The sequence below is a fragment of the Paramisgurnus dabryanus genome, chromosome 13, assembly GCF_030506205.2.
Source record: "Paramisgurnus dabryanus chromosome 13, PD_genome_1.1, whole genome shotgun sequence".
NCBI lineage: Eukaryota > Metazoa > Chordata > Actinopteri > Cypriniformes > Cobitidae > Paramisgurnus > Paramisgurnus dabryanus.
Genome location: NC_133349.1, coordinates 13,486,404 through 13,514,174, shown reverse-complemented (window position 1 = coordinate 13,514,174; position 27,771 = coordinate 13,486,404). Strand labels below are relative to the sequence as shown.

At 37.2% G+C, this 27,771-nt stretch overlaps 1 protein-coding gene across 1 annotated transcript in view; it reads right to left on the bottom strand.

Moving 5' to 3' along the window:
• The window catches only part of me1 (malic enzyme 1, NADP(+)-dependent, cytosolic), a 114,135-nt gene extending 88,083 nt beyond the window's left edge, over positions 1-26,052 (bottom strand). The window contains exon 1 of the mRNA XM_065298368.2: positions 25,729-26,052. Coding sequence (XP_065154440.1) covers positions 25,729-25,854 — 126 coding nt within the window. The 5' untranslated portion in view covers positions 25,855-26,052. The remainder of the gene's footprint in view (positions 1-25,728) is intronic.
• Positions 26,053-27,771: the final 1,719 nt, after the last annotated feature.

The following is a 27,771-nucleotide window of genomic DNA, read 5'->3' as shown; positions in this document are numbered from 1 at the left end:
AGATCGGCTCAGGCCAGTAAAGCTCTATAATAAGTGTTTTAGCGCTCCAATAGAGGCGTGTCCGCCTTATCGAGCAGACGAATGAGATCGTGCCGCTCCAGGAGGGGAGGGGCATGAAGCTCTCTTATAATGAGTGTTCTTGGTGCTCCAATAGCGGCGAATCGGCCCTATCGAGCAGACGAATGAGATCGCGCCGCTCCAGGAGGGGAGGGGCATGAAGCTCTGTAATCGTTGAACACTGGACAGCTGCATTTAGAGGCAGCGAGCCGTAATACCGCGTGCTAGCTAAGCCGTTAAGAGACCTCACCACTGTGGGGAAAGGAGCGAGGGACTCCGCGAGCGTGGAGCACGAGTGGCTGTGCTATGACAGAGACAGGGGCAGACCGCCCGTGTTTGCTTGTCGTATGCATCTATCCAGGTCTACGGTTCCCCGCTTGTTCATCTCAACAAGAGAGGAACGGCAGAGGGGAGCAGCAACACAGACAGAACAGCCATGCGTCGTGACGGTATCACCCGATGCACTCGGGGGATTAATATATGTGCCAGAGATCTCGCCACTGAATGTAAGAGGAGCGAAGGGACTCTGTAAGCATGAACGGTTGCGTGTGACAGAACACAGGGGGGGTTAGTCCGTGTGTGCTTGTCTATGCATCCATCTAGTCTCATGGCTCGCCGTGTGTTCATCCCGGCGAGAGAGGAACAGCAGGGGGAGCACGAAACATGGATAAGACAACCAAAGCATAAGCGCGGTCCCGGCGTGGGAGGTGCCAGACCGGTAACGCGCTCGGAGGAAATTCATAGCAGAGAGGCTCACCGAGCCGCTGTGCTGGACGCTATTACAACAGCGCCTGCTCTTTTAGCTTATAGCTTTATATTAAAAATATTGATCTTACCGGGCGGCCGCAGGGGAGACCTCGTCAGGCGTGTGTCCGCTGCACAGGGCTCGTACCACGGCAAGCGAAGGCTATCTTCGGTTCTCGGCCGGAAAGCGGCAGGGGAAGACGCTAGACCTGGACTCTGCTATCTTCGGTTCTCAGCCGGAAAACGGCAGGGGAAGACGCTAGGCCTGGACTCCGCTGCAGGGCTTTTGTCAACGGCGAGGTAAGGCTTCTTCTTTTACTTCGGAGCAGCGAGAGGTTCGCGCTGAAGGAGAAAATAATGAGCTCCTGACGATTGAACCACGCTTATATAGGGACGCGTTCCTCCCGCGCGCGGGTTCAAACGTCATTGGTCTGTACTTTGTACAGACGTTAACCAATAGGCTTCAGTCACGGAGTAAACAGGAGTTTCCCCCATAGCGTCAGCTAACTGACGCAATGCGAAGTGAACCGTATTGAAAGGGAACTGTGTTTTTCTGGAAGGAATGATATTCTGTGCTTTCTGAGTTGACACGTGCTTCACGTTTCGTATCAAAATTTACCACATAATATAAAACATGTCAGTTCAGAGAATCACTGTATTTATTAGAAATAAACCAGAAGGACATCGGGGAAGGTGGCCAACAGTAACGGCCTACAGTATGTGTTTTTCTAGACTTGTCTACTACAGATGACCTGGTTGTACCAATCAATACTGGAATTAACAGAATTAATCGCATCAACAGCTGGAGATCACCGTGACTCTCATACACAAACAAATGTGCAAACTACATCCACAAGCATGATTTATTACCTCAAATCCATCTCTCAACTAAATCTTAATCCATTTTCAAAACATTACACCACAATGTACTGGGAAACCCCTTCATCAATAATACACTGTCTGGTTGCAAGCCAGTCATGAGTTGTTGTATTTTCTTTATGATATCTTTATCTGGTTGGTAAGCAGAGTGTGATGCCAGGGGCATGACTCGGATTCTGTATTTCTAGCTTATTTCCACAGAGATTAGTCTAATACTGAATAACATTTCAACAACAAAACCAGATACACACAACAGAAACACCAACTCACTTGTCTCTCAACACTAGAAAAGTGTAAGGTAATTACAGATATGAGAATGAGTCAGTGAAAGGGGCCAAAAAATTGGCCAAAGCCAAAGCAAACATGGCAGATTTCCTAAAAACTAGAAGAGCTAGTGTAGCCACTTACACAATACACAAGAAAATATTTCAAATACAATGCTTCTGCTTCCCATTTTGTTCTTATGACAAATTGTATCTAATTAAGTAAAGGGGGTCGCACACCGGACACGCAGCTCAGTTCACTGTAAAAAAAAAAAAATGCACACCTGCGCCGACAGCTACGACTCAGGAAGTTGCTCAAATCCCTGTTGCGCCACAGAGCGTAATTGTATTTTGAAGTAGACGCTATCTGAGGGCCTTTTTACATCTGGTCACTTCATGTGTTTTCTCTGATCTGATTTGTTAAAACTGTTCCATTTACATTTGTCCACATAAATGCGTCTTGGCAAATGGATATGAATCCGATCTTCAACTCCCACGCCAAAATGCAAATACACTATTGATTACTCTGCTTTAAAAAACCTAAGATGACGTTTATGCAACAAAAAGCAGCACTTACTGTATGTTATACTTTATGTTGGGCAGGGGACGCGTGTCTCCTTGCTCGGCATGAGCTGGAGCGAGCAGTTCAGAGCAGCAAGAGAGTGACGCCGCTGTGATTTAACGTACAGGTTCATGATGGGGAAAAGCGTTCACAAAACTCTCTCTCTCAAAGTTTTATTTCTTTGTTTAATATTATTCGAGTTTGTCATTGGACTCTTTTATTTGTTATAGGGAGGTTTTTACCCGCTGTCGTCGCTCCATAAAGCAACGAGAGTGTCGTCTTTGTTTGCCTATTTGCCGGCTAACTTTCGGGTGACATGTTTTCATTTGGGAGGAGTTATGCGCTGACATATGTGGTTTAATCAACCAGATGGATTTACACTTGTCCAGTTTCGTCTGAAATGCGTCCCAGACCACCTGGTTTGAGCGATCGGATTTAAATCCATCTCGAAAACGTTTTGGAGGGCATTTACAAGCCCCTGACTTAGCTATCGCTATTTAATGTGCACTTCCAGTGTATGATACCACCAAGTTGCCCTAGACGCGACGTGACGCTTCTCGTCCGGTGTGCGACCCCTTTTAACATCACCAAGACATTAAACAGATCCTGATAATATTTAAGATTTGTAAGAACTTTTTCTTTTCGATTGCTTTCTATGAAGTTCTACTTCTGATTTCTTATATAGCATCTGTCAGCTCAGATTACGTCCTATATCACAAATATTTAAATGAACATATAAATATGTATATTATTTTTCTTACAGTTGAAGCAGAGGCATAAAGCTAACATTACAGTAAGCATATCAGGCCTGCTGACGGCTATTCTAACCCGATGAGACAATTCTTGAAAAATTCTTCAATATTTGAATAAATAGTCTGAGACGCATTTTTTCTGACAGCATTTTCCTCCAACTACCGTATATCAAATCAGACAGTCAAATGCTGAAAGCTAACATTATGCATACAAAAAATGCTGAAGGAATCCAGTGATAAGGTTATTATTTTTTATTACAGAGACATCGCTATCAGACACTCAAGTTTGTGCACATGTGCATGAAGGGGAAAACAAGTACAAGGGAAAGATCAAATGAGGAAAGAGTTCTGTTTCAACTTCTCTGATGTTGTCTAAATCAAAAGTGGCCTATGATTTGTTTTTCTCCAAAACAAATAATGAAATAAACCACCAGAAGATAGATTTCGAGAGAAGACAAACTGAGCACCAGAAATCAAACGTACTGTTTCTTTCTCGTGTCATATTTCTTATGACTGCTGCAGGCACTTCATGGGATGCAATTTATATTTTCTCAAGCAGAGAAGAAGAAATTAGAATAGCAATCGCTTTGCATTCAGATGAATCAAAGGTGATTCAAAAGACCTGGAAAAACATGTTTGCATCTTTCAGCTATGGCTCCAAGTGAGTGGTTTTTGCAATTTTTCAGTCAGTATTTTTCTGGTACACAAGCAAGTCAAGGCACTGACTCATTGGCATTTTTGCTGTAACTTACCCACAGTACAGTACATAAACTCTCACTGATTTTTTAAAAGCCCTTGATAAAAAAAACTTGATTTCTTTTCTGTAAAAACCTATTAGGTAAGATCAAATCCCATGTTTTCTTTTATCAAACTTCAACCCATATTTGTTTTTAACTGAAGTGTCATAAAAAACAAACTCTCTTGAGAATGAACTTTTCCAACATTTCAAAAATTAAATCACGTCTACGAATCGACTTTGTTTCTGACTTTGGTTGTACTAATCATAACATACACATCTGAACAATGCAGCTTTGTATGCAGGTTTATCGGTCTGCTCCTGATCTAAACTCATTATCTATATCTGGGAATCCACAATAAAATCAGACAAGCACATTTTTGTAAGACAACAATAAAAATCTGTTTTCACTGAGACTAGTGATTTTACTAAAGACAAAGTTTACAAGACAATTTCCTATGAAGATGCTCTTTAATTGCTAAAAGTTATACTCTGACCTTTAACCCTGACATGTTGGCTAAGAGGATTATTAGGGAGGAGTTGCCGTTGCTCTGGGACACAAACGGGTCATGAACCAGTGAAATTCCCCTTCTCTACATCCAGTTCTCTTTTGGAAACTGTCACTATGTTTTCCACAAAGACAACAAGGTCTTAAATTGTATGAAAGGAGGTAGATTTGGGTATTTCTGGTGAGGTCATAAATGCTCTTTCAGTCAGGCAGGGTCTAAGGCTATGTTTACATTAATGCGTTTATGCTTTAAAACGCGTTACTTTTGCTACGTTTACGCCTTTCATCTACACTACATCACCGTTTTCGACCCTCATAAACGGATTCGTTCGCAAACGCTGAAGACCCTGTTTTAGTTTGAGAACTCAGACGTTGCTCTGAGTGTAAATGAACGTAGACGGAGTCTTATGTAAACGAACAGCTGATGTTAACGTGACAGCGCATCATTTTCAAAGTAAAAATTATTTTATTCATGTAAATGTTGTTTTGCAACGGAGGTTTTGCCAAAAATATTAAACATCTACCAACCAGCTATTATAAACGCTATATCGGATTGTTTTAACATGTATCCTTATATATAATGTCTGTTTTATATGAATGTTTGAGTGTTGTTGGGTTTAATGTGTTTATGTTTTGTTTAAATTTAGTTAGCTTACGAAAGATAGACTGTAATTTTAAACGCCATGTAGGCGTTGCAAAGGCCAATATGAAGGGAGAATTGTAATGGGTCAGACATTATTTTCCAGTTTAATGTAAGTTTTGTTTGCTACTTTAAAATGAATTTCGTTTCAGATAATTTGTCTCTTAATTTTAATCGATGTTTTGTTGATAAGTTTTGTGAATATAAATTAATAAAAACAATAAACTTAACGTCATTAATATTAATGCTCGTTTAGGCGCTTGGCTTTTAGCTATTTGTGTGTTGCTAGCGGAGGACGTGCACGGACCTCGCACACTTTTAAAAATTAATGCAATAAGCATTGCTGGTATAGGCTAAAGCAATACTTCACCTCTTACTATGTTTGATTGAAGTTTGAATTTGCTGAAATTTATTTTTGCTTCAAGTTCGCTACTGTTTAGTACTGTTCACTTGAATGCTTTCTTTTTAAATCATAAAGACCTTTCTGTTTAGTTATAAAATCAAAATTAACCTATTAATCATATTAATATGTTGTAGGGGGGAGCTAGAACAGTATAAGTGTTTATGTTTTGTTTAAATTTAGTTAGCTTACGAAAGATAGACTGTAATTTTAAACTCCATATAGGCGTTGTAAAGGCCAATATGAAGGGAGAATTGTAATGGGTCAGACATTATTTTCCAGTTTAATGTAAGTTTTGTTTGCTACTTTAAAATGAGTTTCGTTTCAGATAATTTGTCTCTTAATTTTAATCGATGTTTTGTTGATACGTTTTGTGAATATAAATTAATAAAAACAATAAACTCAACGTCATTAATATAATGCTTGTTAAGGCGCTTGCGCTTTTAGCTATTTGTGTGTTGCTAACGGAGGAAGTGCACGGACCTCGCACACTTTTAAAAATTAATTTCTGGTAGGCTAAAGCAATACTTCACCTCTTACTATGCTTGATTGAAGTTTGCATTTGCTGAAATTTATTTTTGCTTCAAGTTTGCTACTGTTTAGTACTGTTTACTTTTTAAATCATAAAGACCTTTCTGTTTAGTTATAAAATCAAAATTAACCTATTATTCATATTAATATGTTGTAGGGGGGAAATAGAACAGTATAAGACTTTCCCAAACACATTTTTATAGGTTCAAAAATAGTGTCTGTTATAGTTGCCAGCAAAGGACCCATGTATGACTTTTTGTCAATATCGCACACCCCTAGGCTGCATAAACGTGCAAAGGTAAGCTATTATTAGAGTAATAAGTTATTTTACACTTTTATGCGCATGCCCAGTTACGTGATTGGTCATGTTTCATGCGTTTATGGTGGTGTATAGTGTGGATGAAGATTCTTTTTAAAATGCCAGTATAAACGAGGATCGTTTTCATTTTAAAATGCCGTTTTAAAACGCAAATGCTCTAATGTAAACATGGCCTAAGAAGAGTTACATTCTTAACAGCGTGTGAGAGCTTTACAGGCCTGGACCCAGGTGTAGGATTTTAGAAGTGAAAAAGCTGCACAGAATGTATTCGCTCATACTGTGTGTGCTACAATGTTTCCCTATCATTTGCTTCAGAAGTAGTCCTGATCTAACCTCAAAAGGGAAAATTCCTTTAACCCTCATAAGCAAATTGCAAGCAAATTGAAAAGAGAGATTAAAAATATATACATTTTTAATTATACAAATAATATATTATTTTTTGTTAATTCCCGTCTATACATTAATGCTGTGTTTTTGGAGATATGAAGTACTTTTGTACCTGTTTACCACTAAATTCCTCAACTACACCATTAGCTTGCATGTAAAATATAATTTTTTATGAAACATTTACATAAATTATGATCTAAATTTGATTTAAATTGTTTAAGATATTGATATAATGTTTTGATATCGGTCATCTGCTGGTTAGAAAAACATAAAAGAATTAGGAAATAAAGTTTAGGAAATAAATAATTTTACCAGCAGAGGGACATAAAGACCCATTCATTTCACTGGATGTGGCCAACTGCTCACATCACAACTTTAGTGATACATTTTGTGAATTTATGTATATATAGACATTAGAAAGGACATTAAAAATAAATAATATTTCAAAAAGTAGTATTTTTTGTACTTTTTGATGCATTTTGAAATGACTGTTTTTGCAAAATGCCATAGAAATTCGACTGAATGTGTGTGTTTGTGTGTGTGTGTGTGTGTGTGTGTGTGTGTGTGTGTGTGTGTGTGTGTGTGTGTGTGTGTGTGTGTGTGCGGCCGGGTAATTATCACGTTGGGGGGACCAATTGTCCCCACAAAGATAGGAATACCAGTATTTTTGTGACCTTGTGGGGACATTTTGATGTCCCCATGAGGAAACAAGCTAATAAATCAAACAGAATGATGTTTCTTGAAAATCTAAGGTATCAGACAGTTTCCTGTGATGGTTGGGGTTAGGGAATGGGGCAGGTAAGGGGAATAGAATATACAGTTTGTACAGAATAAAATGCATTACGTCTATGGAATGTCCCCAAAAAACATGGAAACCAGAACGTGCGCGCGTGTGTGTGTGTGCTCTCATGTGTGTGTGTGCTCGCTCGCGTGTGTGTGTGATTGAGCATGTCTTTTCTATATTGCATTTGTTCTCTACTGTAGTACCAGGCCTTCTTTTCTGTGTTGTAATTTTCAGATTTAGTCTGGATGCATTGATTTTTTTCTGACAAATAAAAAATATTTTTTGGTATTTTCCATCCATTTTCAATTAAGGACCCCCAAGGGCATCTTTTGTAAAAAAAATCTTCAGAACGACCGAATCAATCCCAGTTTTTTTATATGAATATTGACAGATAATCTAGAAAAGTCACAAAGTCTTATTCCACTGAGATGAAGGGAAGGCTTGGGGGTCAAAATGACCCTGAGGGACTTATAGGGTTAAGTAAAGATAATGTCTCTGGTTTATTGATGTTAAGGTCTCAGTGATATCTCCAAGTCGGCAAATTTATGGTATTTTTCTTTCTACCCCTCCTATCCATCCTCCTCTGTCAGAGACAAATTGCAGACTAGTGAAAGTCTGAGTTGAAGCAAGACTTTAGCTTTATTTATAAACTTCAATGAACACACAGCATAAGTATTTATTCATGCAAAGCATTTTTTGCCCGTCTTCAGGGGCGAACAAGCGACCTGGAGGCTTTTCTAGGTTTTTCTGAATTATAACATACTTGTTGAGTCAAGGAGAAGGGGGCGTACTAAAAAAAACACATCTGAAACATAAGTGTCGCCCCTAATTTTGTGGATAAAACCAAAAACAGAATAGACAAATGACACAGACCAGACTCAAAACTTGGTGCTTATGAAACAACAGCTCTCTATATAGCATCAGCATGCACACTATCCATTGCACCGCAGTACTGACTGTGCTTTAAATCAAAGCACTTTCTTTTCTTAATCAATTCAAATGATACCCAACTACAGATGATTATATTTTATAATGAAAAAAATACATTTCAGAACCCTCAAAACTGAGTACAAAAACAAGGATGCTCAAACTGACGCACAACTGTTCTCAAATACAATGATCCTTATTATGCAGTCTTGGGTTTTTTCTTTTTTATTCTCATGCTCTCAATAATGAGCGTTCATTTTTCTGGTATTATATTAAAGTGGTCTGTCATCATCTGTGTATGAAAAACAGGCTTTATGCGAGGCCCTCAATGACATTCTCCAGCTATCTCTTTTGATCCCAGAACAGTAAAACAACAGACAAAAGACTAAAAGGGAACATAAACCACAATTAAATGATTTAAAGTACCAGAGAGAATGATCTTATAAACAAGGCAAGCAAAAGCAAAGAACGCTCCAGGTACAAAAGCTGTCACTTGCTGTCACTAAAAATAGACATTATAAAATAACATCAATTCCTTGTTCCAAAAATTTATTCATCAGCCATGCTGAAAAATGTGCTTTTCAGTTAATCATGAAATTTACACTGTTACATAATGATTATTTTTGGCAGAGGTCATCGTCTTCTCTAGGTCCAGCTCACCTATTACTGTCTAGGGAAAAAACACCCCAAACACACAATGTCTTTAGCTGCTGCTCTGTGCCCCCGCCCTCCGAATTTGTCATATTTCACTAAGAAAAGTGCATACACTACGCTAACACTCTATCCTGAATACATAGGAGTCTAAGATGGCAGCGTTGACGGAAGCTAGTTATTTTCGTTTATAAAGTTTTAAATTTGGATATTTTTACATCAAAATGGCACAGATTACCCTCAGAAAGCCTTTGTTTATCATCGTGGAGCCGTTTGGATTTCTTTTGTGAAGGATGGATGCATATTTTTTGGACTTAAAAGACGTGGACCCTGTAACTTTACATTTGATTAACTGAAAGATCTAAAACATTTTCTAAAATAACTGAAAATGTGTTCGTCTGAAAAATGACACATTTAGTGTGTTGTCCCAGAATCAACACAAATGTGTTGTTTTAACACATTCGTTCTAAGAGTGTTGCCACTTTTATAATCTAAATAAATAAAATAAAAACAAGACACAGTGAAAAAATTAACTAATTAACCGGGCTGACTGAAGCACTTGAAAGAAACTCAACTAATTTCAGAAATTCAAAATACAATGTCATATATTACGTGAAGTTTTTTCGTCACTTTATAGTACTGTGCAAAAGTCTTTTTTTTGTGAAACATTTTATAAAGAACTTAGCAGACAGAACAATGAGTCCTGCAGCAGACAGTTTGAACCCTATAGAGCCCACCAGTATAATCCCTAAAGACCCCTTATCTCAACATGAGCAAGTCATTCTGGGATTACACCAGAGATACAGTCGAAATCCACAAAAGAAAGAACTGTGCTAGATGCTCAGAACATCCTACAGCCAACCACCGTAAAAACTAAACTGGGATCAGTTCTCTTAGGTGTTTTATAAAGGCAAAGGGAGGTCACCAAAAGCAGTTTTATTTTTATGTTTACTGCACTTTCTATAAAGTTAATTGATAAATAAAAACTATTTGTGGCATTATTTTTGAAAACATACCCACTTTACAACATTTTTTACAAGTTCCTAAAATGTTTACAAAGTATATGGAGTACTAAAGTTCACAACACAAGGATATAAACTGTACCCTATCCTTAAGACATCCCTTTACCACCACAACCCCATGTCTATGATACAATAATGCTTCCACAAGTTAATTTAAATGTGAAATGTGAAATTGATATAGTTTAATATAATGTACTATTAGTATTATTAATATGCTAGCATTAATAGTTTAGTAAGTTTTTTAGATTTTAATAGCGTTCTATCTGCAAATTATTGATTTAATCAGAATAATATCTTTGGAATTCGGCCTAGAGAATGCAAAATATGTCTGTCAGATATATTTCCTCACATACACTGCCCACACAAACGGGTCTGACAAGACTCCATTAATCTAAATCTTGGCTGCCTGATGTATTTACCACTTGACTTTGTTTAGACAGCAGATGACAGTTTATCGGGACTGATCTTACATCTTTTGGCAACTTGACCAATGTTTGCGTGTAGCTGTGCAATAAAATGTAAAATTAGGAGCTAAAAGACAAGTTTGAAACACCCCATGTTGGTAGAGAGAAAATTTTTCACTTGCTTCATGCTGTGCTTAGAGGACACCTAACCAATTACACCTAATCAATGACATAGACCATCAAAACTCAAACTGACATAAGGCAACACTCTTCAAAGCCTCACTGAAAATGTAAACAAGCATGATGCCTCATTAAACTGTCTGCCATATGCCTCGCCACGACGTGATGATGCCCAGCAAATCATGTTTCAAATCTAGACCTAAAGGGATTTATTCCTCAAAGTAGAAAATATAAAGTTCACTGCATCTTATTTCATTCTTTTTAAAGATCAATCCCATAAATCAGGTGTGGCATTTTCTGAATGCGTAATTGGGCTTGTTGGTTAAATTGCCCTGAAAATGGCTAAGTGCTGACTCAAATGCTGACAGGCTCTTTAGTTCTATTTATGTGTTAAAATGTTACCTTTCTAAATGGTTCTGAGAGCTTTAATCACGTTTATGCTTTTATTTAAATTTGCAGTGTTACGTGTTTTGACGTTTTCATACTTTTAAGTTTGCAACTGTCTAACAGCCTCCACTCTTAAATATAAAAGTGCATAAAAGCAATGCCATAAAATAATTGTATAGGTACCAGTCAAAGGTTCTTCAAAGGATCATTTCTTTATTACCTTTTTATAATCTGAAAAACCTTTTGTACCACAAAGAACCTTTTGTGAAACCGAAAGAAAGGTTCTTCAGATGTTATACGTTCTTTGTGGAAAAATGTACCCAAAAATGGTTCTTCTATGGAAACGTAAAGCACCAGAGTGCATTTTGTTCTAGGGCTGCATGATTAATCGTATGAAATTGTCATGCACATCTTATCAAGCTAGGACATATCGCATTTATAATATAATGCGATAATGATCAAGATACTGTATGGCCTAGATTTTCGTGGAACTATGGCTTTGTGTAGTAAATGCCGCTCCTTCTGAAAGCAGGTGATGGCAATTTACTACTAATCAGGAAACTGGATTTACTGACAAGATGCGCATAGCAATTCCATACGATTAATCATGCAGCCCTATTTTGTTCGATTCATGTCTTGTTGACTAAGTATTATAACCAAAGCATGTTTGTTGGCAGCTTTTAGGGTTGGGACAATAAATGCAGATACACACTAATAATACCTGTCTGATATTGATGTTGAATTACACACACACAATATTATTATATATTAATATATTTTATATATATATACACTATTAGCTTTTTCATGTAGGCCTACTATGGCTTTTTATTAAGTAGAAAGTTCTTATCAATCTTAAATCTTAAATGAGTTTGAGTCGTTTATAACATGCATTGAAAAAAGGAACACTTGTCATCCTTATAAACATTCTTTATTATCATTAACACCTGAAAAGGTTTTAAGAACAGCGATATTTAATAATTTAATAATGTTTATAGTAGTGTTGTCAAAATTATCGATATTTCGATACATATCGATACTGAAATTTTAAAACGATTCCAATACTCGTGTCCCGCGGAATTAAGTTCACAAAAACACGTCATTTATTAACCCTCATGTCGTTCAGTAAGGGATATTTTCACATTTACACTATAATCTGTTTATCATATAAATGTTAATGTATTAACATTAATAAACAAAAAGCAATGCATTTGTTTAAGTACTTTTTTTTTACTATGCTAATGCTCACTAGAGAAAAACTAAAATAATGCTGCTAAAATTATTCTTTTTTTACCTTGAATGCCATTGCTCTAATTTATTTTTTAAATTTTGATATATTTTATATTTTGCTTAAATGTTTAATATATCTGCTGTGTGTTATATGATTAGAATGTTGTCCCGTTTTTAATATAAAGCACAGCAATGAGATTTGAGAGTGTTTCTCCCTTTTCAGAAAAAGTATCGGAATCGAAACCATTGAAATAGTATCGGTATCGAACCAATAATTTTTGGTATCGTGACAACACTAGTTTATAGGCATTTCCTGAAGTTGCGTGTGTAAATGGTACTCCTACTGCGGTGGATATTGAGTTTATGCACGAGAGTGCCCTCTGGCTTTTGGATGTAGCGTATTCACCATAATTCATGCATAATCGGCTGATTTATAGTTGCAACCCTTTTGGTTTGCTGGTTATTTTTGTTACTTTTTCAAATAAAGTACTTGAATATCAATACAAAAACAACATTGATTTACATACTGTATTACAGGTTTTGAAATTTAAAATGAGACATACACAGACATACTTGTTGGATAAATATGATGAGACAAAGTGCATTCAAGCGATATAAATTTTTATTGGTATTTGTTCGCTGGAAATTGGACCCAAACCTTTGCCCTTTTAACACCTTGTTTAACCAATTAAACATAATCATACTGAACTACAGGAATATAAGAGGCACATCTTAAAACAGGGGTGCTTTTCAGTTGATGCATATTGCACTCAAATCAGATTTAGTTCTTTTAGATTTGCAAGTTTTAACCTTAAAGTCACAAAAATACTAAATTTCCATATGACAAATATGAATATCGATTTCATTTTCTGAAAAACTTACAAATATACTTTGCCTTTTCTAACTTTGCAGATGGGAAAAATAGAAATGTCAAGCAACCCCGGCTAGCAAATGCTTTCAATATATCCCTGATCTCAAAGTTGATTACCTAATAAGGTGGGTTATTTTATTTAGGAAACTTTAATGAATGAAGAGAATGAAAAAACAGGAGTAATTACTGCATAAGGATTCAGGGTATGTCTTTTAAAGCTCTTGCTTTTTGACACAGTGACTGTTGAACCCTCCTAACAACCTACACAGTATTATCGCCCCCTTTGGGGTTATTTTGTCCCAGGAGCCTAATTTGACACCATTCACATCCTCCTTATGTCTAGTAAAGCCATTCATTCGCCCACCCACAGAGTGGGCAGCCATGTGAAAAAGCTGCACATCTTTAAGACAACAAAAGCCAAAAAGAAAGTAGCCTCGCTCCCTCGCCTTAAAGATACGTCTCTTCTCTGTGAGCAAAGACTGTGACTGCTTTCACACTGATCCCCATGGGTAGCTTGTGAGCAAAAAGCTTAGGCTCTAAAGGTGAGAAAGCACGAATTCGAGCATCTCCTAAATCTTACAAAATGAGATCAACAGTCACAAACCATCAACCTCTCACCGGAGGCCCTCCATGGTGCCCACCTCAGTTAGGGATTCGACATGTTATAGATGTGAAGTTTGTGACATCGATAGGAACTGGATTAATTTAAGAAGCTGGTAATGTTGGTGTTTTGCAGCCTGGATCATGGCCATCATATTCTTGATAGAATACTGTTACTTTACCATTATTTATTATTATTACGCACACACACACACTTTATAAAATAATTGTCAATGCTTGTTAATAAACATGATAACTGTGTAGTTCATATGACCGCACTGTTGAAAGTAATGCTCTGTGGTAGAAAAATATGTTGGTTGACCTCCAATCATAGTGACTGAGCATATGCATCATATTAAAGCCATCCATCATCATATAGCTTTAGGTTTGGCATACTTCATTAAGGAAATAATACAGGAGACAGCAGCAACACAAAAACAAAGGCTAAGTAATAATTTAGATTTCAGATTGAATTTGACAACTGGAGCAAAACTTGGTAACACCAGAACTTATGAGGTAATTACTCTGCACTAGATTAATGACATGTTTGAAAGCAATGAATGAGATTTTACTCCTCAAGTAAAATTTCTGGTTAAAATGTCATTGATTTTTATGGAATTGTTCTTTAGCAGGCGGCGATATCATTACCATTTTGTTTTAATCATTTAATAGGCTTTATGCCCAGCTGCACTACTTCCTGAACTTCAGCCAGCTCCTTGTTTCCTGTCTGCCATTATTGGACAAATTGATTAATCCAGGTGTGTCTGATTATTGTTGTTGTGACTACTGAGGTCAGGCACACCTGGATTAATCAGTTTGTCCAATAATGGTAGACAGGAAACAAGGAGCTGGCTGAAGTTCAGGAAGTAGTGCAGCTGGGCATGAAGCCCATTTAGTTTAAAATGGTCAATCATAATACTGATTTATATGAACCGTAAAGTAAAGAAATCTTTAAGTCTTGTTGATTGATTGATATATTTATTGTTATAACTACCTCATAGTGTTTATGTACTGTAGCTCAACTGGTCACTCTAAAAAATGTTAGGTTGTTTTAACTCATAGTTGCATCAAATATAGACAAACCGAAATGCAAGGTTGTTTCAGCCCATAGTTGGGTAACAACAACCCAGCATAAGGCTATTTCTAACGCAACAGTTGGGTTTGTCCCTATTTGAACCAACTATGGGTACACAGATTTTGATGAAAATGTATACCTTGAATGCACTGTACAATTGGATAAAACTGTTTGCCAAACAAGTAAATAGACACGGAAATTAGACCAAATGAGTCAGCCTATATGTTTGGTTTTGAGTGCAGACAGCAATAAAAATAGAAATTCAATAGAAAGATCATCACAGTGTCGCATTATTTAACAATACACAATCAGTCTTTATTATCTCATAACATTACAGGTTTGTTTAATCATATTATAGTTTAACTTAATGAACACAATGAATTATTACTAAAGAGTATATATTAACTAAGCTGTAATTTTGTTCCTCATTGGACCATCACATTGTGGAAGGATCAAACTGTAACAATGGTATGATTACTGTGCTTATGAGATTATAAATTATAGCACTGGTTTATAACTCGGCCTCATGTGCCCTTTATAAAGTTTTCTCGGAACTGTTTTAAATAGATAAGACCAAATCAATTCTGTTTGATCAGGTCTCTTCCTTATGATAAGTTTATCTTTATAGCTCAGCATTTCCAAATAAACAGACCCAAACAAATCACTATTAATTTCATTCAAACAGAAAAAGTTTTTTATTGCTGACAAATACTTTTTTTTTTTCAAAATTACTCAAATGTTTAGCATGTATCGCAACGCAGTGCATAGAAGATTGAATAGTTTTGCCTCCTGTAAAGAAACTTTCCATAGTAAGTGTCTGCCCTGAATATACTGTTTAAATTCTAGTGGTATGTCAAATGGAAAAATGCAAAAGCTAAATAAGAGATTCAGGTATGCTGTCCATGTGTGCATGTATGTGAGTTGGATATGGATGACTGGCAATTTCTCCATGAACAGTATAGAGCACATCTGACCACCTCAGTCAAAGCTATAGGGCTGGAACGTTTTACTACTAATCTGTGGGTGGTCAATCTCCTCTCCCATATACCTGGACACACCTGGGCTGTCATACACATACACACTCATGAAGCCCACCTAGATAGAGGTGACCGACAACAGCACCTGACCTGCTTTGGGAGATTGCATGATCTCAAATCCAAAACAAAGCTAGGTTTGTTCCACCATACACAGATATACAGTACATCTCTGTTGCATGTATAAGCATTGTCCCTATCTTCTGTAGTCTCCACACAAACAGTACAATGTGATTTTACTTTTTCTCTGCCAGCGTTTAAAGAAAAAAAAGTCGCCAGCCAGCTCCAGCATTTTTAATGATTTTCACTTCCAGAAAATGTTCTTCTTTAAATATATAAATATACGATATATATAAAATGAAAGAACTGACCCTCTGCTCTCAAACTAAAAATCCTACCTTTATTTGTTCTCTTTTTATCACCTCTCAAATATTAGAAGTTTTTTTTTAAATACCACATTTTAAGAAAAAAACAGAGATAATTGCATTTTTGTAAAGGTCTTTTGATAGAGATAGAGACTTTTGATAGAGATCAAATTTAGAGTGATGATCAAAACATACAGAGCTTGAACTGTTTGCCCTAAGGGGATACTTCCGTGTTTTTTAAGTTGGGAGATAGCGGAAATACGGATTGCCGGAAAAACTCAACATTGGCAGAAGAGCATTTTTTCTTATTTAACAAGTTAAAGGAGCATTTCACCAGTAGAAACATTAATCTTTATTGAAAGTGTGTCATATTTGTAGTCGAAATGTAACATGCATTTAGAATTTGGTGCCTATTTGACCGAGAAAATGGGTGTTTGTAGTCTCACCCCCTCAACAAAGATATTGCAGTTCCTTCTTTCAATGATGAAAAATGATGATTTTTACATCATTGAAAGAAGGAAGTGCAACACTGAAATCAGTATTTCTCCTGTCTCAGCGGCAACTGAGGAAATGATGCATGACCAATAAAAAACATGACTGGGGTTCTAACTATACAAAGCTTTATGCAAATGGGTGAAGTGTCCCTTTAACTCATCAATGGCAGGGAAAGGGTTAAGCAAAATCTTTTGATATAATACACACGAGGCTCACATTATTGTACATCACAAACATGCCTGAGAGGAGATCTCTCAGAGACATGTAAGATGCAAAACAAATATCTGCTAATTTTAAGCAAACATATTCATGACTGGCTGGGGAAATGTATATAATAAATAAGGTCGTTCGGTGGCTCAGAATGAAATTGTGCTGTTTCATTAAGATTTACTACATGCACCCTCCACCGTCTGAAGTTAAAACACATTAGCATTCAAATGAAAACTTCAGAGTTACACTACTACACAATTTTCTCAGCATGTCAAGTAATTTTTTGAAGAAAACATCTGTCAAGGGTATACATGTAAATGTAATATTTTTCATCAATCAACATTCATAATCAGACCAACTGATTTCAAGAAAAAAGGTATTTGATAGGAGCATTCAATCTGAATAAGGATACTGCACTACCAAAATACAATTTTCTTAAATGTATACATTTTTGTGTGTATATACACATGCCCACGTGAAAAGTAGTACAGTCATTTATCCGATTCACTATTTTACATTTCCTTTGGTGTGGGTGTGTATTAGTACATGTTAACGATATGCAAAAGGTACATAACCAAAGTAAACGATGACACGAGTTATCGTCTCCAACGTAAATCTCTTTTATTGAACTACAACAAACACACAGATTGTAGGCAACATTTTACTTCCTGGGATTTGTGATGTAGTAAAGACCGACATAATTCCTCCCGCTTTGGATTCAGCCGGTAAGTTAACTCCTGTTAGCCTTACATTGTAACCGAGTCCTTCAAACATGGTAAGGAGCGTCACATTTACAGTAAGGCTGACATCAGAGGTATTCAGGCCAATCACAATGTACAGATAAGCTGGCCAATCAGGGACACAGAGCTTTTTAAATCAATGAGTTTTGTACATGAATCTGTGTTTTTCAGGAAGAGACAGAAATCTGGAGCTACAAAAATAATGAGTTTTTAATCAAAAACCACGCAAACACATTGTATTATACCAAATACACAAAATAACATTGTTTTTAGCAATGAAATAGGTGCCCTTAAAAGATCTTCTTGACTGTACAGTGGAGAAGGAAACATGCCTAGGGCTTGGTTACACTTGACAGCTTTTGACAGATTGTTTATTTTATTTTCCTCTCTCTTATTTACTTTAATTTGAATGCAAAATTGCATGTCATAAGGAAAAACTCAACCCCCTTTGAGATCAAACACACCACATTTGTTCCAGACACGTGTAAAGTGCCAGGTTTGTTGGACTAGTGGATATAAAGCTGCAGTTAATCAACTCTGTTACCAGTAGGAAGAGATGGGCTGGACCTAAACAGCATGGGATCCTTTAGGAGTACAGTAATATGATCAAAGAGACCTAGGTTCAAATTCTGCATACTTATATTTTTAATAAACAGGGTATTTGATTGCATTTAACCTGATCTGTACTCCACAAAATGAACTTTAAAAAGATGCAATTTGGTAAACAACCATTACAATAAAGCAGTACTTTTCTTATTATTTACACCAGGATCAGCCGCTGTTGTTCGAATGGGCCAGCCTTTTAAAATATTTGTATTTTTACTGTGCACTCTAAAAATGGCTGGATTAATTTTAACCCAGCTGTGTGTTCTGTCCAATATTTACCTATTATGGGTCAAAAATAACCCAGCCATTTTAGAGTGTGTTTGTTTTTGACAGCCATCTTTTAAATTAGAAAATTGGACAGTTTGCCAAAAGTCTGAATCTACAGTAGATTCAATGAACCTCACAAGATCCCTCCAACAATGAATCAGTCCAAATTGTGACAAAAGGCTCACATACCCACCACAAGGGGGCCACCTAATCAACGACTCTAAGCCTAGAAAGTGCCACATTTGCAATTGGGCTCTTGTTTTTCACAGCAACTTGAATGGGCATCTGTTAGTCACCTGTGCTCTTAAAGGCACACTACCCATGTGAAACAGGATCTGCGCTCGGATGCTAGGAGACTTTTGTGCTCTGCTGTTTACGTATTCTGGCTCTGGCATGGCATGGAGCCAGCGTCCAGCGCTGTTGGCCTCGATTCACACAGGCGGTCATTAATGAGAGATAAAACAGAGACACAGAGGAGGTCTGTGAAATGCGGGGCTGCTCCCTCTTTCTCTCCTCTGCTCCACAGAGACCTCTTTCTCCTCACCCTCCTTGAAAAGCTTCCTGCAAACATAAGGATAATATCCTGCCAGGTCCTCAGGCTGACACAGGGGAGGGCTGTTGAGGAGAGAGAAGGTCAGAGGGGAGGTGCGAGTAAACCCCAACATGCGGACGTGAGGCCTCTACTTTTTAAATGCTCTCAGTGCAACTGCATCAATTAGCGTGTTGTCTCTCTAGCTGAGAGCGAAGAGAGGCGAGAACAGTCGACCCCTGTGATTGCTCGTCAACAATGCGCCACTGGAGAACCACAGGGTAATGAGTGCAAAACCTTGCTCTCAGGGGTCATTTCCTACCTTCTCTCCTTATTTCCTCGTTTAGGTTCACGTAGAGTTCTGACAGTAGATTTCTCAGAAAAGTGCATGAAAGAGTAAATGTTTTTATTCACTGTGGAACCGTCTGTGTAACTAGCAATCACTATCTAACCATGAACCTAAACAGAATCACAGGCATGCTCTGTTCTGTAGACATATGATCTTTAGAGGGATTTATTACGGTGATGCTGCCCTGAGTACAACCATAAAGCAGATACAGTATTTCAGAGTAAACCCACGCTGACACAGGGAGAACCTCCTGACCCTGCCAAGGCCCAAACCTTAGACCTTCTTGCTGTGATCCGGCGACAGTCCAATGCACTGTGCCACTTCGAAAATAATGGTGTTAACCCTCTGGGGTCTAAGGGGTTTTTAGGGCCCTTGGGAAGTTTTGACATGCACTGACATTTGTGCTTTTTTCAGTTGCTTAAAAACATATTAATGGCAAAAGTCTCATAACACTGTGTTCATCACAAACTGGGCTACAATATTATATAATCAACATGTATGTACGTGTTTGTATTTTTGAGAGAAAAATGTTTATGCGTGGTTTTTGAAAAAGCAAAATTTTTAAGTCACTGATATAGCTCTACAAAACTCATTCTAAACATGTTTTCCCAAGACTTTCCAAACTGGATCTAGTAGTCTAGAGTTTTTTCTTCAAAATGATGTGAAAATCATATGGCCTACTCAATCACATAAAGCAAGATATTGATTTACAATTTCTAAGACACTTTTGCTTGGGAAAGGCTGTATGCATGGAGGCGGGAAAGCTCCTGAATAATCAGTGATTGACAGCTGAGAGACAAAAGAGTTGAATAATGAGCCACTAATGAGCCTTGTGTGGATGTTCAACAGGAATAACTTTCTCTGTAGTAAAACCATGATAAGGTTTACTTTTCAATACAGGGCTCTCAAGTTTTGAAGACAGGCAAGAGTGACACCCCTCCAAATACCCCAACCCCCACCACCCCAAATATTATTTAACTATTAGGTTGTATACTACTAACCTTATTGCAATCCACTATTCCATTGTATTCCCTGTGTGTCATATATGGGACTAGAAAATGTTCATTTGGGAATGGAGATTTTTTTACAATGAAGACTTCCTGATTCATTATTCACTGTGTAAATACACGTACACATTTCCAGTACAAACACATCATTTTACTGTTTGCATTTCTATGCTCACATAGAAACCTTAGCCAAGGATTTTTTTTGACAAAATAAACTTTTAACCAGAAAATAAGATAAATGTGTGTGTTCACATAAATGTAAACATAAACCGGATTTGCTAATCTTATAGGTTAATATTATTAGTTGATAGCCACTGTGTTAATCTGGAAATTATACAGATCTAAAATTTAGAAAAGGGGAATGACCAACAAGTGATCTACCTTAATACTGAGTTGTCAAGATGCATTATGATGTGGTTTTCAGGACAGGGTTTAGATTAAGCCAGGACAAGGCCTTAGTTATATTAGGATGTTTATGTAGTTTTTACAAGCACAAAAATATTACAGGTGTGCATCTTGAGACAAAACAACGTGACTGATGTATTTTAAGATATGTTAGTGCAAGCTACTTTTAGTTAAGAACTAAAACTCAAACAGGCATTTTAGTCTTGAACAAGACTTAAGCCCTGTTTGGGAAACAGCCCCTATGTCTATACTGTAGGTCAGGGGTCTCCAACCTTTTTATAAGCAAGGGCTACCACAATGGATAAAACAATCTGGATGGGTACTTACTACTTTCTGATATAGTTTAATCAAAACGTTTTTCTTTTACTTGTTGTTTTATTTTACTTTACTTGTTGATACGTTTTAGTATTGTTTAAAATGTTAAGATAGGTAAACCAAGCCAAGCTAATATTAAAAATACCATGTTGAACCCTCAAAAACTTACTAGGAATACACATTATACTACCATACCAAAGACAAATACACAGGTGCCTTACACTTTTTAAAAGGAAGGAGTTCAAATGTTAAAATATTAATATTTTAAATGAAATGAAACAAACATATTTAATAAGCTATAATTTAATTATATTATTAGATTTTAAAAAAGCTATTTTACTGCAAATATAAGGTGAAATGCCCATTAAAAGCTCAATTTGCACGTTTGATCCAGTTTTTCCACAAAAAAAAAACTAGTTTTATAAAAGGATACACTTCACAATCACCTGGTGTTTCGCTGCATGAAATGATCTGCCTGATGCGTTCAGTACAACAACTGTACATAATGCAATGCATCGCGCCAGCACATGACTTTAAAACCTGTTACGTTAATAAGCAATATATAGACGCGTGCTTTTACTGGTGACTGACCTGCTCCCTTCCTGGAGAATATTTCTGTGATTGATTTTGCAGCATCTCGCTGCGTCTGTCTCTCTCTCTCTCTTTCACATGTCAACCTGAGACGACTGCACGGCGGGTCAGAACAGCCGCCAGGTCAACATGGCCAGTCCGCCCTGCACACACCTTGTACTACTGATGTTCGCTCTGCTCGGCCCCCTGCGGATTGATAAACGCGCTAAATCCATGCTGCTGACTCAGATCAGGGGAGGAGACGAAACTTGACGGAGCATGACGCCTTTCATTGGTTGTTGCGTTAAATCTTACCCAGATACAATAGTGCTATTTTCTGATTGGCTATTGTGTAGCCTATTTCTTTTTTTTTGATTGGCTGATAAGTGGCAGGCTCTAGGGGATACGCGCTTGATTCCTGCCGGTTTCCATAGTGAGAGCGGCGCGACCAGATAACTTTTGTGCGCTGCGGGACTGCGGCATATATTAAATATATTATAAATAGTTTTCTGCGTGAGAAATACAATGTGTGGCGGGAGTGCGTGACAAAAGACCGAAATGAGTGACTGTCACGCTCAATGCGTGACACTTGAGAGCCCTGTCAATATAATGTAAATACACACACACACACATTATATATATTTATATATATTTCTATTGAAATATTTTCTATTAATTTCACAAGTATAAGTTACCTTTTAAAAACCATAGTAGCTTAATCATGGTAAAGATACTGTTTGGCCATCTTAACATGAACACACTTAAACCCAGGGTTAGTGTTTGGTTGGCCAGCGAGAGGTTTACTTTTGTGCAGTAAAAAGCTCAAAAGAACAACTGCCTATCGTTGTCTGGACTCTTATTTGTGTATTTGTAATCATTATAGTAGAAACACAACAAGGGACACGCGTGGTAAACGTATCAATGTTTGTTTACAACCGCCGCCATTACCTCACGTGTTGATCATGAAAGCAGTGAATGTGTGCACACGCGAGTGATCCTGTGTTTAATAAACTTGCTGTGCGGAGATATGCGCTTAGACGCAACTAAATAAGGATTGTACTGTTTGGAATCGCGCATTATATAAGAATACCAAAAAGCGCGTCGAGTTTCCTGACTCGCTTGTTTGTGTATGTGTGTTCCAATCGCGTGAACTGTTTGACGGAAGAACAAAGAAAACACTCGCGTCTGGAGATACTGACACACATACGCAAGGAAATAAGGATTTATGTCATGTTTGGTGCAATCGGAGGGAACAACAAGGAATGGAGAGACTGGATTGTGGATTTCATATCCATTGACTGCAGGAGGCACGAGTCATGCATATGGATGTTTCTGCTCATTCACTTCAATGGCGCGGGGGTGTGGCGATCCGATCTCATTACAGATAATGAGGTAACTGGCGAAATACGGTACTTCTCCTCCTTCTCATACAGTTTACACCGAATGACAATATCTGTTTTCAATTTCACTTATATCATTTAAAAGGAGACATTCCAAGCATTATGTAGACATTTATCTTTTGTTTCTACACCAAGTATTCGTTAAGTTACAGTTTATTTTTCTGACGCGTTTCTGAAAGGACTTCACTGAGGGAGAGAGAACAGAACGTGCATCATGTTTATTTTCTTAATTTTGCGAAAAGCACAACATTCTGTTTTTATTGGGAGTGGACAGAAAAAAACTAGACACTTTAACGTTTGAAATGATGTATAAATCATATCTGTATGTCAAAAATCAGCAGAGTAATTTAAGTCTCTTTGCGGAGTGATTGAAAAATAAAGAGTTTGCGGCGCCCGCGCCACCGTCGACCCCAGAGTGTTAATTACATCTCACACAGTCTTTTTTATGCTGGTTAATTCCGAACAAATCTTTCCACATACTTTAAAATGACTCTAGACATTTCTCATTTAATGCAATGTTTCTTTAGCAAAAGCTTGAGCACAAACAGCGCGAAACCCAGGCCTCCAATTTAATAATCCCATTAAATGTTGTGCCTGTCTATAAAACAAGACAACAACACTGGATTTGGCTTATTAGAAGCAGGGACATGGGTGGAACTAGAAAGCCACGTTATAAAAACATAAAACAACATGGAATCGTTCTCACACCCCAACACACCACATGGACTTTAGGTTGTGGCACCAGTCTGGCAATTTCCATTGCCACAAGCACAGGAGCTGCATTAATGAGAACCATTAAGCTAAGATTTTGCTTGAGAACAGGAGGGGCACCACGGAGCGTAACTGAAGTACACATCAAAACAAAAACAACTTGAAATCTGTAATTTTTAAATCATATGCTACAGTAATTCTTTCTAAAGCATGCATGCAGATGGAATAAAATTGCACATTGTGTTAATAAATCTGAAACCACGTACTTGATTAAGGCCGTCCATACAACATGCCCCTGAGCTTAGGTCAACACTAGAACTTGTAAACATCTAAACCCAGATCCCAGTAGCTGAACATAAATATTTAACACACACATATTCACTTTAAGTATCACCTAACCTAAATTAGATACAAAAAGGCTTATTCATATTAAGTCAACGCTTGCTACAACATCAAAAACAGCATCATGACCTCTATAATGAGAGGGTCACTGCAGAGAACCAGCTTCAATGGCTAGTTTGGATTAAAGAGTGCCTATGCATGATTTTCTAGGCCTATGAAAATGTTTTCATAGCAGGGGTCAACATAGCTCAAATTACTGAAGTATGCACTAGAAAAAAAGGACAACATACAGGATAGCGATCTTCATACCTTAGCCTACTCAACATACATAAAGACACCTTTCAGAACTCTCTGCTAGTGCACACCTGGTTCGAAAAGATGACCTCATTCTGATCTGTCTTTCACACACATATATTTTTAGATTAGGAGTCATTAACCTTAACGACAGGCAGAGCGCTATGTTGTCATCGGTTCCTGACCTATGGCCGAGTGCCAAAAGACTTGACGTTTGATCAGCCCAGACTATAGCCCCTCATTATAACAAGAGAAGGGTTAGTAAGGATATGAACATCCTGGGTGCACACAGACACAATTAGTTTCAGAAAATGCAGTAGGTTACAAGGTAGAAAATCAAAGGTCAGGGACAATAAATTACAAACGGGGGTCAAATAGAGACAGATGAACTCTAATAACCATACAGTAACTGCCAACAAGATAAAGAAAGACAGTAATAGCATTTTAAAAGGCAAAGTATCCCTGCTACTATTCAAATGGGAAAACAGGTTCTGTACTAAGGAAAAACTGGTTTGACCACATCATTTACACAAACATAACTACGGGAAAACTGGATAAGAACAAGCTTTAATATTGAATAGGTAAAGACTTGAATTAGTACAGATTGAACAGATAGAAAGAAAGACATGCAAGCATATATCGTAGACATACAAAATGGGATACACATATAGCATGTATATAAAATGAATAACAAATCTCATGTGAATACCAAATCAAACCAGGAATCTCATCTCTATATCACATCAAGTGTAACTGTTTTAGGTCATGCTATAGCAACAGCCAGTCAGGACCTTGGACAGAGGCTCCTGTTGATCTTATTTAAAGAAAATATGGGTCTTTTATTACTTTTCATTGCAAATAACAACAGAACTTGTGACGTAACAGTTTGTGTGGGTTCATAGTGGTAAATATGCAGTATATGGAGCTGATACATCTCAAACCTGTGTGCTAAGCAGACAGATGTTAGGGTTACAGTATTGCGTTTGCTTATTAAACTACGCAAGTACCTATAAACTACAAAGGGATTTGCTTTAGCCATAGCAGCAACAAGTGTGCTACGCCTTTAAATCTAAATATAGTTCCGAACTAATAGCCTCTAACCTTGCTGTCGTATTCGCGAGACAAACTGTCATTTATGTTTTCAAAAAGGTAAAAGTTATCGAAACATCTCTCTTTTTACCTTATTGAGGTGAGGGTTTCGTGTAACATCATACCCCCGCTTCGTGGTGTAAACAAACTTGCTTTGCTCTGCTGACTTCTTCATCTCCCAGTCCACAGATTCCTGTTTGACTATAGCGCGTGCCATGTTGCTTCCCTTTAAATAGCGCACCGGTCACTGAACGGCACGAGGCGATGCTGAATCAGACGTTACGCAGACACAACGTGAACAGCGGTTGCGTGTTTGTCGTTATCGCAGTGAAATGATAAGCTATAAAAGTGACGAAGACAATAAACTTGGTGATTTTTATCTGAGTCACGAGTTGCGTAATCTCATGGCATGTGGTTTCTCAACTTTCCCAGGGTTGAAACAGGAAAAAGAAATGCACTGTGTGCAATTTTATTTTTAAGGAAACGAGCGCAGTGCATGTTCAGTACATTTTAGCATTTATTACTTCTAAATATATTTGTATATTTTTACTTTATTAAATACTATTTAATTTATGTGTTTTATAAATATTGATATTATATCAAAATCTATTCTAAATTAGAAATTACATTTTTCTTGCTATTCACTATTAGGATACTAAATATCTGTTTAATCTTGTATTGATTTACACACAATTCACCTTAAAAAATATGTTACAGACACATGGTGGTGTGATGTCAGGTGATAACTATAAATCAAGGTCATAAAACAGAGTTCATTGGATAAATTACGCAGGGTGAGGCAATATTAATGTGAAATTGATAAGGCAATGGGAGGATTAGGTAAAAAGTACACTAAAAGATCCCAGAAACATGCTATAAATAGGATACTAGGGTTGCAAAGTTTTCAAAGATTTAATAATCAATTTGGACCCGATTGGGCTGGAGTTTCATACTGGGCTGATCATTGAATAATCATTACATTAATACATTTTGCAGACGCTTTTATCTAAAGCGACATGCATTTAAAAAAAATCTTCTTTATAATCAATATGTGTGTTCTCTGGGAATCAAACCCATAACCTTTTGCATTGCTAATGCACTGCTTTACCATTTGAGCATCAAGAACATCTTGTGCCAACATCCCCATAATGCACTTTCTATGCCCTCTATAGATGTGAGTATATATACAATAAATCTATTAAAAATGATGTTCAGTCAAAGACAGACTCAAAAGGATATTTTAGCATGTTTTACTTTAAATCTGCTTATGCCAACAGGTTTGTGTGGCCTAGCAGGATTCCAATGGATGTCATCACTAAAATAGTGAAATAAATTTGTATGTGTTTGTCACTCAAGAATTACCTCAGTCCCCAAGGCCACTAAATTAGCTTGACTGCCTTGTAATGATAAGAGGGATCATGTTTCACAAATGGGCATGTCTGAGAGGAGTGCTTGGTCTAAACCCTGGCCTGTGTGTGTGCGCCCACAAGTACGCAAGATATCAAGTACGTACAGTATGCTGGTATGTACATTCACAGAGACTCAGACAAAGGTGCTTAGTCACTGTGACTGCTTAAAAGCCCAGTGCATGTGGGCCCTGATCCAAATGCTTTGCCCATACCAATGACTTTTTTAATATTAAGAAGCATGCAGATAGGTTCCTATCTAGAAAGTTAATTTACAATGGAATTTAAGTTATTTTCTTAGGGTTAATTAAGTTTTGTAAGCATATAGGTAAAGCAAAAAGAAAGAAAGCATTTATTCCTCGTAGATGAAGCTAATATTATATTCAGAGACCATAACACTCCCCATATTAACTGCTTTGTTTTCCAGAAGTGCATTCTTGTTTAGCCCCAGGCCTCTTGAATCTTATCTTGGTCTAGCACAGGCTTAAAATGAAAGATAGCGAGTTAACACTTTCAAAATAAACCTCAAACTAACTACACAGATAATGTTACGATACTGTTCATTTTAACAGACCTTCAATATTTTGTCCTGTTGTGTTGCTGAAAAGCAGTTTTATTTAACTTTATCTTCTTTCTTACACTCTGGCAGAAAAAGCTTACTGCGCTTATAATTGACAGTACTCTGCTTAAATGAGAAGGATATTGTATTAATAGACTCAAATTAATAG